General features: G+C 37.7%; 1 protein-coding gene across 2 annotated transcripts in view; it reads left to right on the top strand.

Annotated features, from left to right (window-relative positions):
• The window catches only part of LOC135783446 (phospholipid-transporting ATPase ABCA1-like), a 165,262-nt gene that overhangs the window by 60,778 nt on the left and 85,509 nt on the right, over positions 1-18,975 (top strand). The window contains exons 12-15 of one of the 2 annotated variants that reach the window (XM_065294172.2): positions 5,632-5,829; positions 6,576-6,787; positions 9,880-10,056; positions 17,083-17,305. In XM_065294172.2, the coding sequence (XP_065150244.1) occupies positions 5,632-5,829; positions 6,576-6,787; positions 9,880-10,056; positions 17,083-17,305 (810 nt within the window). The remainder of the gene's footprint in view (positions 1-5,631; positions 5,830-6,575; positions 6,788-9,879; positions 10,057-17,082; positions 17,306-18,975) is intronic. The other variant, XM_073811797.1, reaches the window with a different exon arrangement.

The raw sequence follows: 18,975 nt of genomic DNA, 5'->3' as shown, positions 1-18,975 counted from the left end.
ACTCGATTCATATTTAGTTATACATTGAAAAACCTACTCACCAAGATTAGGCTACATGTTTTTGATGAGGAAAATCATTAAATCCACTGTAAATGAATTCAGCGCGATCCTGCGCTACTGATTTGAACTTGACCGCTCATTTACCTCACAAAGCCGGAGCGGAAGCCCGAGCCCGCCCCGAGCCCGTGTAAAATGTTAGAAATGAAGCCCGAACCCGCCCGAGCCCGTCGGCTCCCGACGGGTCCCGTCGGGTTCGGGCAAAGATCTTCAGCTCTACTACAGTCTGTCTGTCTGTCAGTCTACTGTCTATCTGTGTGTCAGTCAGTCAGTCTGTCTGCAATATTTCTGTCTGTCTATAATCTGTCGGTCTGTCAGTCAGTGTGTCTGTCTGTGTGTCTGCAATCTGTCTGTCTGTCTACAATCTGTCTGTCTGTCTGTCTGTCTGTTTGTCTGCAATCTGTTTCTCCTCTGTCTGTCTGTCTGTCTGTCTGTCTGTCTGTCTGTCTACAATCGGTCTGTCTGTCAGTCAGTCAGTGTGTCTGTCTGTGTGTCTGCAATCTGTCTGTCTCTCTACAATCTGTCTGTCTACAATTTTGTATCTCCTCTGTCTGTCTGTCTGTCTACAATCTGTCTGTCGGTCTGTCTGCAGTCTGTCTGTCTGTCTGTCTACTGTCTATCTGTGTGTCAGTCAGTCAGTCTGTCTGCAATATGTCTGTCTGTCTGTCTGTCTGTCTACAATTTTGTATCTCCTCTGTCTGTCTGTCTGTCTACAATATGTCTGTTTGTCTGTCTGTCTGTCTACAATATGTCTCATTGTCCTCATCTGTCTGTCTGTCTGTGAATCTGTCTGTCTGTCTGTCTGTCTGTCTGTCTACAATCTGTTTCTCCTCTGTCTGTCTGTCTACAATATGTCTGTCTGCAAGCTGTTTCTCCTCTGTCTGTCTGTCTGTCTACAATCTGTCTGTCTGTCTACAATCTGTTTCTCCTCTGTCTGTTTGTGTGTCTGTCTGTCTGTGAATCAGTCTTGTGTGTCTGTCTGTCTCACTGTCCTTCTCTGTATTTTGTCTATCTGTCTCTTTGTCCTCCTCTGTATGTATGTCTGTGTATTCATCTGTCTGTCTGTCTCTGTCAGCGGTTCCTCCAGGCACTTTTGGCAGAGATGTGCTAAACAGGTTTGGGAAGTTTTTAATGAAGCTTTAATAAACGGAAATAAAACTTTAATGGTCATAATGTCTCAGTTTTATTAGCTGTTTTAGATGCACGCGACTGTACACTGAACATCGACGCACACACACATATACACAAACACACGCACACAAATACACACAAGCACACACACAGACGCACGCACACAAATACACACTCACACGCACACACATTTGTGCACACACAGTTAAATGATTTACATATGAATACCGACCACTGATTAGTATGTTTGCGTGTGTGTGTGTGTGTGTGTGTGTGCGTTTATCTACCTGATTGTGTGTTTGTGTGTTGATGTTTGTGTTTATCTGTGCATGTTTGGATTAATATGGTCCTTCATGTGTGTTTTTACAATCAGGCTTGTGTGTTTATATGTTTGTAGTGCGTATATGTGTTTTAATGTGTTTGTATTTTTGTGGCTTTATATATTTACATGTGTTTATATAGTATGTGTTTGTATTGTCATGTATGCTTGTGTGCATGTTTGTGCGCTCCTTTGTGTAGTAACATCCACTTTATCCTTGTAGGTTAGGACAGGGAATGATAAAGAAGAGAGCGGTTTATGACAATAAATACGTGTGTGCGTGTGTGTGTGTGAGCGTGCGTGCGTGCGTGCGAGAGAGAGAGAGAGAGAGAGAGAGAGAGAGAGAGAGAGAGAGAGAGAGAGAGAGAGAGAGAGAGAGAGAGAGAGAGAGAGAGAGAGAGAGAGAGAGAGAGATTTGCAATATTGTGCTTGTTTCCATTCAGGGATAAGGAGCAACAGTGCCATCTAGCTCTGTTGTGAAAGACAAAGAGAGATGGAGAGAAAGATTGAGAGAGATCAAGTTCATGGATGTGATGTCAGTTCTCGAGTGCTATCTGACTGACTGACGGCTGATTATAAACTCGTGTGTATATTTGTTTATGTAAAGAGTATCTGTCGTGTCTGACTGGATGATCAGACTCAATGAAGTTTGGATCAGGAGCTCATCAGACTCCAATCTTACTGCGATAGGAGAGCAGATGCGTTTCACTGCTTCAGTCAGCTGAACTGAACACAGTCACTTTGTCTGTGAATGTGACAAAAATATACATAAGACCCCAAACAGTCCTGCTTTTGAATAGAGCATTGTGTTAACGGCAGAAAAACTCATAAGTTTGAACCCAGGGAACACAAATGCTATTAAAAATGTTTTATTTGTAAGTGGCTTTAAATAAAAGCTTCTCCCAAATGTAAATGTGTTAAAAAGAAAGAAAATCACTCATGGTTTAATTACTTTTGTTATTACTGACTGATGACTTGAATAATTACCTAAAGCAATGTTTCTTTGCTACATTGCAGTGTTTGAACTTAATTAAGTAACATTTATGTTAATGTTTGCTTTTGTTAATAATGGAGTGATTATTAGCATTTTCATTTTTGCTGTTTATCAAGAATCATAAAATAATTTTGTCTACCCCCCTTGGTGAAAATCTAATTTTTATTGTTGTTTGTGCTGTTTTTAACAGTCTATTTATGTTTTTATGCTTTATGAAAAGCCATGAGCTTTACAAAGACCGGCGATGTAAAAATCGCCTGTGTCGCAAACATGTATCAAACCAATCACTTCATCACAGTTGAACGAGTGGATCAGTAGTTCGAGCCATAGATATAAAGTATGGATGTTGCATAGACTCAACCCTGAAAAGATTGCAGCACAGCTGCTTCAGCTCTGTGTCTGTGATGCTCACACATGCAGTGTGAATGCTTTAAAGGAACAGTATGTAGGATTGTGGCCAAAACTGGTATTGCAATCACAAAACTTGTGGCTAAAACTGGTACTGCAATCACACAACTGGTGGCCAATACACAACATGACAACATAAACATCAGTTGAGGGCTGCAACTCCACTTTTTAAATGACAATATCCTGGCCAGACCACTGTTGTCAGTGATATAAGTATTCAAAATGAAAATGATTTCTTAATGTCTAGTGACATATCAGGGCCATTTTATGATTAATTGATATATATTTCTTACATACTGTTCCTTTAAACTGTTAACATCAACAATAAAAGATTAGTGCTGCAAACGCGCATTTCATAGTAGTTATGTGTCTGCTGAATGTAGCATCTATTTACATTAATATCTATAGTCTGAGGTGGTGTGAAAGAGTGCACCCGAGAAGCCCCTGGTGAGGAGCATAGAGTTGTGCGAATCACTCCGCCCAAGTAGCAGTGCTTCATCTTCAGAGAATATAGTTCCCAGTATGTATACTGTTAAAAGATGGCTGTGTCTCATATGACCTTGTTATTTGTACACGGTGTGACTCACAACACATAAATAGGAAAATGTTCACGTTATTTTGTCACTTATTGGGGGCAGTATGCTAGCTGGAGCCATTCACTTCCAGTCTTTCTGCTAAGCTAAGCTAGCGGGGGCTGCGTCAGACAGAGTTATAGCACGCACAGAGAAGAAAAAGGTATGTATGGACTTATCTAAGTCTGGGGGATACGGTGAATAAGCTAAATTCTCAAAATATGGGCGTGTTCCTTTAATATAACTTTAATATGTTATATATTTTATAAAATAAAATGAAAAGAAGAGAAAGAAGAAAAACTGTTGGTATTTTACTAATCTAGGCTTATGTTTCCCGTTATTTTTGAGCATAAAGTATAAGCAGCAGTTAATATATTAGATATGTGTTTCTATTTGCAACTTTTATTAAAAGATTTGTTTTATTAGGACAGAAAGTTAACCATTTACCGTATTTTTTCAGAATATAAGTCCCTCCAGAGTATAAAAATGTATTTTGAAGACAAAAAAAACATATATATGTCGCAGTGGACTATACGTCGCATTTATTTAGAAAATGATTTCACAAAATCCAAGCCGAAGAATAGACATTTAATCTGAAAAGGCACGTTATTCAATTAAACAATAGCACAGAACAGCAGGCTAAATAGATGTTAAAGTTACATAAACAGTTCTTTACACGATACACAATAGCATACCTGGGAGGCTGAAACGGCAAAATTAACACAACAAGCCAAATCAACTTCAAAAAGGTCCCAAAGTCATTCTGCATCACTGAATCCATTGAATTACATAAATACAGAAGCAGCATAGAGCGGACTCTCGCGGATGTAGACGGTAATGGTTTCTCTTGGTTCATATGAAATAATTTATAACGTATTTTAAGTCGCACCAGTTCCAGTACCCACCAAACTAGGAAAAAAGTGTGACTTATAGTCTGGAAAAGACGGTAATTTACTTAATTCGCGATTAAAAACGGAAACACGGGGCACACGTCACTACGGCAAGTAGCAGGTGTCTGACTTGATAGCTCCATCTTCAACTCCTTCCTTGACTGCAAGCGGCAAATATCGCAGATCAATCTGCACAGTGCTGCATGAACTTGAACACACGTAATGGTCGAGCTGTGAGATTAATGGCGCTTTTCCATTGCATAGTACCCCACGGTTTAGTTTAGTTTGGGTCGGGTCAGCTCACCTCACTTTGGCGTGGTTAGCTTTTCCATCGAGTTTAGTATCACTTCGGAGTGGAAGGGATTATAGGCGTGTCGTTATATTTACGCTGCCTACTGCTGTGACATCATACACGTGAGAGCGTTGTTGTACATTCCCATACATTCATTTATTTCTCAGTCTGGCACAAAATTAAAATTGGCCACCACAAATTGATGTTTGCACATCGTGTTATAACTACCTCTGTCTCACATGATAGTTTCTGTTCAAACACCCGACCCGTGGCGTCAGTCGACAGCGCTCCGCTGAGCCTCATTCAAGTTGCATTTAAGCATATAATGCGGACGTGCACTTCCCGAATGTGCCGCCACAAACTGCAAGTCTGGGAAAAAACTGTTATGGTGTCCCGGATTCTCAACCTGCGGATGTTTTTCATCGCTAAAAGGGTGTTTGGAAACTTATAGCAGAACACAGATAACAACATGTTTGCTTGAGACAGCGCAAGCTAGCAGTAAGCTAAAGCTAATATTTACATTACAGCGATGACGCTTCTCTCAGACCAATCAGTGATCTACAGTGTTTTTGTGTCACGTTTGGTATCAGCTCGGGTCGCTTGGAACCCCAACCGAGGTGGTACGAAAAAAAGTATCGGGTACTACGTACTGCACCCAATGGAAAGCTCCCAAAAGTAAGCTGACCCGACCCAAACTAAACTAAACCGTGGGGTACTATGCAATGGAAAAGCGCCATTAGTAGAGGCGGGGATTAATTTGCATATTCATAGTTCTCTGCATATAAAAATGAGTGAAGAGTTTCAAGCTGTTTTAAAGCATGAAGAAATGACTGTCACAGGATAAACTTTTACATATGCTATTATGATCCTTAAAGATGAATTTTAACTAAAAAAAAAATTATTGACTACAGAGGGACTTTAAAGTCATGACAGTGTAGTGAACCTGTGTGTGTGTTTTGTTTTTAAAGGTTCTCCTGAAGAATCCAGTGTTCGCAGCTGTCCTTGACCAACGGCTGCAGGGTACCGGGCTGTCCTCGGCACTGATCGCCAACTTCTTATTTAACGGTCCTGAGTCCGAGCGTCCTCCAGGAATGCCGGCGTTCGACTGGCGAAACGTCTTTAACGCCACCACTCAGGCAGCAGAACAGCTCACTCAGATTTTAGAGGTTTGACTCTTACAGCAATTCATTTCAGCTTTATTGAGAATCGATCTTTCCACCTGTTCTGACATTCATATGTCCTAAACTCTTTAACTTTCCTGTTGTCCGTCCTCTTGGCTTGTTTTATAAACGCTCTGGTGACTAGAGGTTTGCAGATTTAAGATTCATAAGTGGCGGTCAATGAGCCATCACTACTGTGCCCTTCATTCAGACACTTTACTGTAATGTCAGGTTACTTCAAGCAATAAGTCATCTTTTAGCTTAAGTGACTTAAGCACTGGCTAAATTATTAAAGTCACAGTAGATATGAGAAAACGAAATATGAAATAAAGCATTTGGTGTGTGAAACATACATAATCTGACGTTATCAGTCAGGAGTGATTAAAGTATGAAAACAAAGCCCAAAAGCTATCTGGCCGATGGTTATCATTTGATGAAAGACAAACATTTGATTTCTTAGGAATATGTAATAAATGCATATGTGATGGTGACCATATTTTACATGTGTAGTACGTATGAACGTAATGAATAAAGTTCAAGTTGATGGTCCTGTGAGATTCAGTGTAAATAAATGATGTCGTCTCACTCTTTTCTTCTTGAGATTTGATTCTGTATCTCTGCACCTGACCTGATAGTCTTATTTTACATCTGATTCACGACTGCTGCTTCTCTTCACCCAACACCACCTGAATCTGCTTCTTTAATGTCTGATTCAGATTGAACCCATGAACCGAACATTGTGTGTGTTTCAGTGTTTTGATCTGAATAAGTTCGAAGGTGTCAGCAGTGAAGCTCTTCTGGTCCAGCGTTCTCTGAATCTTATAGATCAGGACATGTTCTGGGCTGGAGTGGTTTTCACAGATCTCGGCAACGACCCCGGTGACCCCAGGCCCCCGACACATATCAAATACAAGATCCGCATGGACATCCAGGAGACCGAGAGGACAGACAAAGTCAAGGAGAGGTTAGGACAGAACATCACTCACCACCGGCATGCAGAATAAACACCAAAACACATTAAACTCAATGTGAACTCTACTGAAAAGACCATCTGAAAACCATAAGCCAGTTGGTTGGTTTTAGCTGGTTCCCCAGCCTAGTTTTAGCTGGTTAAGCAGGCTGGTTTTAGAGGGGCACTTTTTAGCTGTTCAGGCTAGGAGACCATATGACCCACCAGCTCAAACCAGCTTGACCAAAAGTAGCTGGTTTAAGCTGGTCTTCCAGCCTGGTGAGATTGAGTCACTTCAAACATGGATTGTAAATGCGGCCAAACTGGTATTAGCAACATAACTGGTGATCCTTAACATCAGGTTCATGCATGCATCAGTAATGCAGTCGAAAGGTTGGTTTTTAAATTGATTTTTTACACCCTTGAAAGGCACTGCCAGATAAAAAACACAAAGCGTCTCAAATAATGAGAAAATAGAGTAATTTTTTATTCCAAGTGTGATCCAAATGGCTATAATATGAGATTCATTTGTTAATCTCTGCTTACTTCCAAGAGAGTAGGACACGTAGATTGGGATTTGCCTGAAATGTCTTAAAGATCTGATCCTCAGTCGACTAGTTAGCTTATCTGTTAGATCACAGTGGACATTTTTGGCCTGAGCTTATCATGTGAGCCCCAGACGACTGATATTGGCAAGTCATCTACCAGTCCTGAACCGTTGAAGGTTCACGGGTGCTGTTACAGATCAATGATCTCAGCGTCTTCTTTACTATAACTGACTGAGCTTTACTCTCCAACAGTCCTTTAAAACTCTTATACTAAACAAGCATGAGCTGGATGTTAAGCATGTCAGTCAGGAGGATCTTATATAACAGGTGATTTTTGTTCCGAACTAATTTTTATTCTTTACCTGTGTGTTTCGTTGGATTATTAGCATTGGTAATTTAAGAGCGCTGCTTCTATATCGCACTATATGTTCAGCTTATGGGCATTTAAGGTCTCTTTTATGTAATGCACTTTGCTGGAATGAAACATTGTGGTGTTATAGATAATGCTATTCCCATTGGGGAACCTACAACTGACCTGATATCATATAAGTGGAAGACCTTTAGACTGACCCTTGATGCCCAGACACTCGGTGGCATTGTGGATGAGTTCTTATGTTGTTTTAAGCCCGGAATACACTACACAATGTACTACTGTAGCTTCTCTATTCTCTATTTCGGTGAACAGTGGAGTGAGGTGTTGGTTGCAATTCACAATCTCACTGCTAGATGCCGCTAAAATCTACACTCTAGATCTTTAAAGAATGTCCGGATCAAAATCCTACTGTTCAATGTCAGTTCACCATAGCAGAGAGCCAGACTCTCCAAATGATAGTGGGGTTGGGATTGAAAAAATATGCTTACTGTAGTAAAACCATGGTTTTGCCAATGCCCAATATAATTTAAATATATTTAAAAATATACAAAAAGGTATTTTTAGATATATTTAATAGATATTTTAAAATATGTTTACAAAAATATTTTACATATTTTTAATATTTTAAAATATATATTTTTAAAAGTATTAAAAAATATTTAGCCCTTTATATATTTTAAAAATTCTGCACATGAAGGTTTCGCGTGAGCACATATTTAGCCCTCTATATATTTTAATCCAAGGAAATATATTCACGTCGCATTGGAAGAAAATAGCTTCATGTGAGCACGCGAAACTAAACTTAAAAAAAAAATTCTGCACATGAAGGTTTCGCGTGAGCACATAAATGTTTCACGTGAGCACATGAAAGTTTCACGTAAGCACATGAAACTAAACTTTATTTAATTTTTGCTCCATGTCCCCTTAGGGGCTCCGTAGAAAAACCTGCCAGGTTAACGTAAATTTTTTTACAAAAACATCTTCAAATTTTTTATGTTTTGAATATATATATATATATATATATATATATATATATATATATATATATATATATTATATATATTAAAACATTTTTTTAAGTATTTAAAAATATTAAGCCATCCATATATTTCAATAAAAATATTTAGCTCTCCATAAATGTCAATCAAATCAAATAAATTCACATCGCATTGGAAGATAAACTTAGCAGGTTAATGGAAAATATGTTTACAAGGTAAATTGTTTGACTTTTTATATTTTCAAATATAAATATAAATTTTTTTATATAAATATATTTTAAAGCATAAAAAAATATTTAGCCCTCCATATATTTTAATCCAATGAAATACATTCACATAACATTGGAAGAAAAACGTAGCATGTTAATGTAACAGGTTTAAAAAGGAAAAATAAAAATATATTTTCAGCTGCAAAAATATCAGAGTTAATGCAATGTATTTAATATATATTTAAATATATTTTGGCCAGGAAAATATTTTTTCTTGCTGTATGGATTGTAAAATTACTTTTAAAAAAAATGATGTTGCCTCTGAAATACATTTTGAAATATATGTTGATATATGTAGGTTGAAACTTAATATATTTTCAAATGTAAAAATTTAAGCTTTCCTTTTTATTATAAGCTTTACTTTCTACAAAATGTATTTTGCATATATTAAAAATATATTTGGCCAGAGAAATATATTTTTTGCCATATGGGTGGTAATCAATAAGCCAAAAAAAAAAAAAACATTTTCGTAAGGCTTGATATGGCAAAGTAATAATCATTAAAAGCAAAACAGACATTTTTTGCTTGTGGCCTTAAACATTTTCACTTGTAAAACTGTAAAGTAAAATATATTTAGTTTTATTTGTAATAATTAAACGTGACTCTTGCCATGGACATAATATCCAAAGAAGCTGGCATGACGTTAAAAAGGAAAGAAAATGTATAGATGGTCCCAGACTGCAGACGACTCGGGCCAGATCCGCACAAGAAGTCTACATCTCCGGTGTGGATCTGGCCTAGAGTTGTCTGATGTATGGGTCACAGACAAGAAATCATTGCCTGTGTTCACCAATATACATACTTGTAACATGTTTGTAAGATAATACAAACCTCCGTACTACACTGCCAAACTGTGCGATGTTCTTGCATCTCATTGAGTTTATTGAATGTTTTGTATTATGTTTTGTGTGTGTTTTAGGTCCTGGTACCCATCGGCCCGTGATAACGCTTTTAATGACCTGCGGTATGTCAGAGGTGGGTTTGTGTATCTACAGGACATGCTGGATCGGGGAATCGTTCGGGTTCAAACTGGAATCAGCCAGACGCTTGGAGTATACGCACAACAGATGCCGTACCCGTGCTATGTCGACGATGCGTAAGAACATTGTGTGCTTTTCTCTCTGTGTGTGTGTGTGTGTTTAAACCTAATTAGTCCAATATAAAGTCTCTCTTCTTCTTTTCTTTCCTTTGACATCTTTCCTCACCTCCTCCCCTCCCTCTCTCTCTTTTTATCCTCGCTGTGTTTTGCCCATAACTATGAAGTATTACAGATTATATACACAGTGTTTGTTTATTTTAATATTTAAGCGCTGGTTAGGAGTGTGATGGTGAAGCATGCAGCGAGAGCAGAAATGTTTTTCATCCGATCTCACAGCATAATCAACGCTTCCCTCTAGCTGTGATTCATGGCCAAAGTAAATGTCAAATTAATATTGGCTTTCGTTGGCTCTCTCCTACTCTCCATCGGCCTTAAAAAAAAAAAAAACTATGATTTTAATCGTGTGCATCGTTTTATATTCGGTGTTATAGATGTCAAAGCCTTTGCAGCATGTGATGGTTTAATTCATTAGCCACGAGTAACCTGTTATGTGAAACACCTGCTTCTGTAAAAACGAGCCCAACGGTCTCAAATATAACATTTCTGGGGGTCACAAGCATGCTGGTTTCTCTATCGGGACAACAAATGTGTTTTTACATGAATTTAAAAAGCAGCACCTGACCCACTTTTTTGATATCATGTTTATATCATCTATCCAGTCAGATTTGTGGTCAAGTTAGCTTGAATTTCTTCCATAAATAAGGGTGTGGCCACTTGAGTGACAGGTAAATTGCTGCTGCTGTCACTACCTGTTGAGCCAGGTGGGCGTGGCTTCAGCAACCAGGGACCTTAGCTCCACCCACGTCCTGCCGTTTTGCCAATTTTCGGTTTTCCGCGAGTGACGCACTGTCAAGATGGCGACGGCCAACTTTGGTGTCACAAATGCTCTTCACAAACCTACAGGTGATGTCACAGTTACGATTTTTTTTTTTTTAAATCATATGGAAAAACATGGAAAAATAGTCAGGATAACATTAAATGTCAGCTCACAAGCTAGATTTGAGAAAAAACACTTGAAAAACATAAAACATCCGATTCTGTCAGGAGGAAGAGTGTTGTAAACATATCAGTAAATAATATACGATAGAAATAACGCATCTACTGGGATTATCATACAGTATAATAAATTCATGCTAAAACAACAAAACATCAGTCTTTTTCTATTTCACTTCAACTTATTTATTCACAACGTGTTTTTGTTTATATGTGTGTGTGTGTTTGTATGTTTGTGTGTCCTGCGTTCATAAATCTAAGTATTTCTGGCACATGACAGCAGAATCCGTCATTTACTTCCACTTGAAAACTCCCAAAAGTCTCATTCTGGTTATGCATTAGAAAAACAGGGAGAGGAGGATAATGGAGAGAATGCTAATTTGTTTTTCAGCGTGTCGAGTCATTTCTCAAAAGCTTGAATCTAAATTTTAAATGTAGGAAGCCAAAGAATTTCATGTTTTAAATTCCTCTGCGACTCATCCAGAAGATTCTTGGCTCAACCGAGGGCATTTTATCTACAAATCTAATCCATATAAAGTTCATCTGTTTCTGAAAACAGAAAGCAGGTATTCTCAGTGTTTTCAGTGCAGGTGTTACTGAAAGAGATGAGATGTACTTGGAAACAGCTATCTGTTAGTATTGCTATTCCTTTCATTGGGTGTTAATGCATAAAGCCCTGAAAATCCAAAGCATGGATGCTGATATCTTTGCTTTGGGAACTCAATTCTAAATAAATATTTTTTGGGCAAGGCACCAAAGTTTAGTACAAATTGACCAAACCAATAACTTAACTACTCATCTGCTTATGAGTAAAAACAAGCCCTAGAGGCTTGTCTAGGGGTGGGCGATATGACCAAAATCTTCGATAGAATTCATTTTATATTTTATAGGTTTCTTCAAAAATTGAAAATTTTGAGCATATAGCTGAGAAAATTGCATTTTTGTGAAGGACTTTAGATAGAGATCAGATTCAGAGTAATGATCAAAACATACATAGAGTTTGAACTGTTTGCCCTATAAGGGGTTGCTTCTGGGTCTTATAAGTTGGGTAAGAGCACCACCTGGTGGATAATAACGGAAATACGAATTGCAGGAAAAACTCGTCATTGGCAGGAAAGCGTTTTCCCTTAACTCGTCAATGGTGGGAAAAAAGTTAAAAAGCTAGTAGCTAGTAATTAAAGATTATAATATCGATACGAGTCAAATGATATTGAAAGCCATGGAAATTCTTTTAGGGCAGATTTGAAAATTGACAAAGTTTGGGTGGATCTAATGTCTAATAATAATATGTATCATGTTTTTCAGAGTTTTCTTTTTCTTTTAATAACGTTTTTTATGTTATCCTTAATTCCAAACTTATACAAGCATAAAAAGAAGGCAAAAAAACAAACAAAACTCAAGCTTACTGAAGATAAACAGTCAGTGATGAAATAAGCATAATAAATAATAATAATTATATTTATTTATTTATACAACGGTTAGTTCCAATCATTGATTCTGATTGGTCAATAGGTGTGCTTTATTCACGATAAAACACGGCTATGACCGCTTCACCCGCTTCTGTTTATGTTTCAATGGCTTACAATCACTTGATTTAAAACTGCGGTGCTTAAATACTTGTACAAACATTACGTTTTCGTGACCACGTGCACGTAACGTGGGCGCGTAACCTCGATAGAGACGATAGTCCAAAATCTCCACTGGTTGACATATTTCTACCGGTTTATTATACGGTTTACTGCTCACCCCTAGTTGTGTCTGTCTCTGCATACATATGCTTTACTTTTAACACTTTTGACTAATCTCAGATGATTTATGCAGTTTATAACTAAACTTTCAAGATAATAAAATTGCATCTGGATTAAAAAATACAATCGACCTAATATTACAGTCCAAGTTATTTTGAAGAGTCATGAAGCCCTTGTTTCATACAGTGACAGTTTACAGTAACATAAAACCACCAGACGACTCGTAAGCGGGTTGGCTGGTTTAGATGGTCTCCCAGCCCTGTTTTAACTTGTTTCCCAGTCTGGTTTTAGCTGGTGTAGCAGACTGGTTTTAGAGGGGTTTTGGTCACTTTTTAGAAGACCAACAGACCCACCAGCTGATAGCAGCTTGGCTAAACTGGCCAAAAAAAAACTAAGCTGGTTTAAGCTGGTCCTCCCAAAAATGGGCTAAAACCAGCCATCTACACCAGCATACCCAGCTAAAACCATCCAGCCAGCTTATCCTGGTTTTAGTAGGTAAGCCAAGTTTAGTTATTAAGTTACTCTTACACCGGATTTCCACCAACTGCGGAGCGGCTGCATTACGACTCCGCACTCCGCCGTCCTCCAATACCCACCAGTTCCGTATTTGTTGCAGTGCGGGTGCGTGCTGAAGTGACGAGGACCCATGAGGTCTCGCAAATTCACATGATGATCGCGCGATATCTAGTTCTGTCTCCGCCCATTATGACGTTAAATTATGACGTTTTGCTGGGCCAGCCCAGATCACAACACGAGATCTCGCGAATTCAGGTATGATCACGCGATAAAGTCATGGCTCCGCCCTGCGGCCAAAGGGCTGCGGATGGCCGGAGCTGTGACGGATTCGGAACGCAGTCGGTGGAAAACACACATAGACTTGTATGGAAATCGATTGACTCCGCAGCCGTTCCGCAGCAGATCCGCAGCCTTTCCGCAGTCGCTGGAAATTAGGGGTTATTCCACGGGTCTGTTGAATGTTTTATTCTGATTGTTTGAGAAATTTTCCAGGAGTGTTGTTTGTTTTTCAATCATCACACACCCCCCGTCAAATGTTTTAAAATAACCACCAGAGCAATGTGGTAAGCGCGGTATAACAGGAATAATTGATTCCGGTCCTTTAAATTATTTAACTCTTTCCCCGCCATTGAACAGTTATCTCATCAATTAAGAGAAAATATTTGCATAAAAAGCGTATTCCTGATTAATTTTTATGTTAATCTGCAATACAGCACTTACCTAATTATTTATACAATTAAAAAACTGAAGCCAAAACATTATTTATCAATTTTTAACTCTGTGTATGTTTTGATAATCATTCTGAATCTGATCTCTAACAAAATGCCTTCACAAAAATGCTATTATTTTAGCTTTTTGCTTTGTTTTTTTTTTAGAAAAATACCCATATTTATAAGCTTATTATATAAGTTTATAAGCAGAGAAAGGTTTTTTTCCTGGTGTGTTTGTTAGTTAGTTTGTTGTTTGTTTGAAAGCAGAGGGTCTGATCTTTCATTTGATATATTTGTATGTTTATATATTTTTAGAAGAACATTTTCCTGAAAGGAATTTTGTGAAACTTTTGTGAAAAAAAAAAATGGTAACTTAAAAAAAAGGCTGACGGGGAATGAGTTAAAAAAAATGTACACCCATGGTGTTAAAGCACTCAGATTTTTTTCTCGAATAAACCCAATGTCAATTATTCCTTACATAATCTTCACCTATGAGCTGTTATCTGTTAAAACTCTTGTAAGCCGATTATTGAGTCAGTAAACTAGATTAACCGGATCGATCAGGCGGAGACCTTCTAATGTCTTTTTAATACTTGACACACTTTGTCATTATCGAGCAACACGTTAAATGCAAAAATCAGCTTTTGTACGTCAAAGAAAAAACTTGCGGATACAAATTTGAGGATGGCCTAATGTGTTTTAAAGTGTTTGCCGTGACTGTCTCTCTGCTGTTTCTACTATAATTTCGTTTCTCTCGGCCTGTATTTATGAAAGCTAAGCAGAAACGATAGCAGGAATCTATAACCTGTCAGATTTTGAGAGCTCGTGATATATTTCAGCCGCTGGCTAATTGAGCGCAGACAGCACTTTGTTTCCGAAGCCGTCTGCCGGGGTATCGACATGACATTTCAGTGGCCTTATGAGAGGACTTTAATACAGGCTTACTGTATTATCAAAACGACATGGCGTGATAAATCACACTGACGGTGAAGCGTGTGTGGGGTTTAAAGATCCGGCAGGTTTCATTCAGAACAACATCAGCGCTCTGCCTGTGATCAAAGCCACGTTCACAAACCCACCGGCTCATTATTAACGTTCTGATCTACTGACTCTAAATCAGCCAGACATCACGTTACAGTGCATTAGCTCATTATATCAAAGGGTTTGTTCGCCCAAAAAGTTACATCTCTTTTAACATGTATTCACCCACACGTTGTTTCAATCCAGCGTGCCTTCAGCGGAGCACAAAAGGAAATGTTTAGTAGATTGGTGACATCTTTATCCTGTAATGAAAGTGAACGTGATTGTAATTATTAAGACTCGATATGCAAATGTATTATTGGACCGTGCTGCTAGATGGGCTAATGGTTTTGTTTATGTACTTTTTACCAAATATTCAGTAAGAAAATGTTCTCTTTGCTGTATATTTGTTCTTGCATATTAAAGGGCACCTGTTATGTACAATGCAATATAATGTAATCTAAGTCTCAGGTGTGCCCCGAATGTGTGTGAGAAGTTTCAGCTTAAAATACCTTACAGATCACTTATTATATCATGTTTAAAATGCCTCGTTTCGTGTCTGTACCTTTAAATGCAAATGAGGTACAGCTTCCCACCCCCTTACCGAAAGAGACATCGATCACTTTCAGTTTAAATGACAACTTACAGTCTGAGTCAATAATATCTCACTATTGAAATATGGCAGACAGCTTAAAACTGGATGGTGGAAACTATGGTAATGCAAGACTGTCAGTCAGTGGCTATGGGTGGGGCTTTATCAGTGTGACATCATATTGATAGAAAAATCAAAACACCATGAGACTCCTTTGGTTTAATATGGATTAAAAGAGGAGTAGGTGGATTTTATTCATTGAATGGTGTTTGTGTTCATACACTCCCAACACATTTATGTAAAAGTGGATTTTTCATAATATGTGTTATTTAATGCTGAAATAAGAGATAATATTTCATCAGCACTTTACACGCTTATGCATATTTAAATTTAGTTTTGGAAAAGCTTTAGGGGAACTGGAAAACAGTGTTATGGCTGTATTCACTGCTTTTCTTTTAACTCATTCCCCGACAGCCATTTTTTGAAAAGTTGCCCACCAGCATTTTTTGTAATTTCACAAAAGTTTCACAAAATGCCTTCCAGGAAAAAAAATCCAAAAAATATCTAAACATACAAATATATCAAATAAAATCAAATGCTTTTAAATAAACAAACAAACAATCAAACAAAACAGGAAAAAGTTTCATCCTATCTATATTTTTTCTCTGCTTTTAACTCTTAAATATGGGGTTTTTTCTTAAAAAATATTTTTTTAGCAAAAATATGAAATAATTGCATTTTTGTGAAGGTTAGAGATCAGATTCAGATCAAAACTTACACAGAGTTTAAAATTAGTTAATAATTTGTTTACTTCAGTTTTTTTATAAATTGGGTAAGTGGATAATCGCGGTATTGCAGATTAACATAAAACCTCATCAGGAACATGTTTTTTATGCACATGTTTTCTCTTAATTGATGAGATATCTTGTCACTGGCGGTGAAAGAGTTAACGATCACTTCATACACATAGTTTCTGCTAATCTTATGTCAATATTTAGTGCCTATAGAGTGGTATTGCATCCTTCATATCTCTGAAGAGTCTTTCGTTTTATCATATTTATAAAAGACGGATACAGCTGTAAAGTGTCTTTCTGTGAGAAATGCCCATATAAGGAATGCTGCTCTTTATGATGTCATATAGACCATACTCAATACACTCTTATGTATTTGGCACCGAAATACTATAGGTTTTCAAAACTTTGCGCATGTTTATCATGAGAATCCAGCTTTTAATTGAAATAGAATTAGACATCCCCTTTAAAGTGATTTGTTTGTCATTTTTAAAACTTTGCTTCCACCCATATCCATGTTCATTAACAAACAAAATGCAGCTTAGACATTCTGCAAAAAACTTAGGCAAGATATAAAACCATACAGGTTTACACCTACTTTCTTCATAAGAGCAACCACACTGCTCTGAGATCAGCTCTGGTCATTCCCGCAGTTTTGTTTCGGCCATCGGCACCATCCTGCCCATGTTCCTGGTGCTGGCGTTTGAGTACACCGTTAGCCAGATCATCAAGGGTTTGGTCCTGGAGAAGGAGCGCCGGTTGAAAGAGGTCCTGCGGGTTGTTGGGGTTCGGAACTCTGCAATCTGGTTCTGCTGGTTTATAGAAAACATGGTTCTTCTGACTATCCCATGTGCTTTAATCTCTGTGATGGTGAAGGTCAGTGAAGCCGACACGCCGAGATTAACGATCCGACGAAACGGAAATCGACTCGAATAATCAAATTAGCTGACCACAAAGCACTTGACTCAACACAACACTGCAACAGTTCACTGCAACAGTTTATCTTTTAAAGATATTCGTACACGTCTAACCATTCAAAATTCAGTTTGAGCATAATAAATGCATTCGACTCATAAAATGTTTAAATGAGATGATGCAATAAGCTGCAGAGTTTTTCTGCTGTCTTTATATGTGCGGGAACAGAAAGTCTTTGTGTTGTGAAGTTGAACATTCAGACAAGTGCCTTGTGGTTTTTATGCCTCTGATCAGAATTGAAATAATTACAGGGATGTGATTTGACAAAAATTGAAGCGAATCAAGCAGAAAATGGTTGAACTTTGATTTTACAAAATTGGGTTATTATGCAAATTTGCTATGCACAGAATCAAACCGTTACTGCGCCGTTTTCGAGCCGACCTCCTCGCCGTACCTCTCTCTTTATAGCCGTTTTAAAGAGCTTTAAAAACATTCCTGCTGCTTTCATGGCTTTTTTTCTGCTCATCTGCATGAAGATAAAGTGCTTTTTTGTCTCATCACAAGGATTCGAAGAAAAAGATGGATTTCGGATTGGTTTAGACATTGACATAAATAGGTGTCCTATATGGAGTCAATATGTTGACAACGATTTAAAAAAAATGTTAGCTTTGTATTTTGATTGATTATTGATCATCTTACTCTCTCTCTTTTTTTTTACTTGTCTTTCATTGTCCAAAATAGTCGACTAGTGCAGAATTTGCCTTTATTATGCCTTTAGCATACACTTGTATCAGTGCATTTAAGGTTTACATTTTATCTGTGTTTCCTGTAACCCATGCATCTTAATTTAAGCATTTTCAGATATTTGTACTGAAAAACAAAAACAAAAATACTAAGTAAGAAAGTACGGAGCCCCTAAGGGGACATGGAGCAAAAATTTAATTAAGGTTTAGTTTCATGTGCTCACGCGAAACTTTCATGTGCTCACGCGAAACCTTCATGTGCAGAATGTTTTTCTAAGTTTAGTTTCGCACGCTCACGTGAAGCTATCGTGCGAGCATGTGAAACTATCGCGTGCTCACCTGAAACTATCGTGCGCGCACTTGAAAGCGAAAGTTTTACGTGCGCGCACGATAGTTTCACGCAAGCATGTGATAGTTTACGCAAGCACGCGAAACTAAACTTAAAAAAAATTCTGCACATGAAGGTTTTGCGTTAGCACATGAAAGTTTCACGTGAGCACATGAAACTAAACTTTAGATTTTTTTACTCCAATGTCACCCTAGGGGCTCCGTAAGAAAGTCATTTATTTGAAATTTAACGGTGGAGAATGTGGGCAGATTTTGCTGAATTATGAGTTAATTTTAACAATATGAATTACAGTACTATGTGGTTACTTCTTTAAATCAACTGGTCTTTTGGTTACACTTTATTTTGATAGTTCGCTTTAGAAATTCTACTAATTATAAGTAACTTACTACTTGTCAACTAATACTCATTCATTTGCAAGTACATGTCAATTACACTGCAAAAAATTAGTTTTTAGACTAAAAATATAAAATTTAAGTGATTTTGTGCACAAAACAAGCAAAAATATCTGCCAATGGGGTAATAAAAAAATCTAGTTTACT

This window comes from Paramisgurnus dabryanus, chromosome 2, assembly GCF_030506205.2.
Source record: "Paramisgurnus dabryanus chromosome 2, PD_genome_1.1, whole genome shotgun sequence".
NCBI lineage: Eukaryota > Metazoa > Chordata > Actinopteri > Cypriniformes > Cobitidae > Paramisgurnus > Paramisgurnus dabryanus.
The sequence above is the reverse complement of the archived record's forward strand: the minus strand, read 5'-3'. Positions and strand labels throughout refer to the sequence as shown.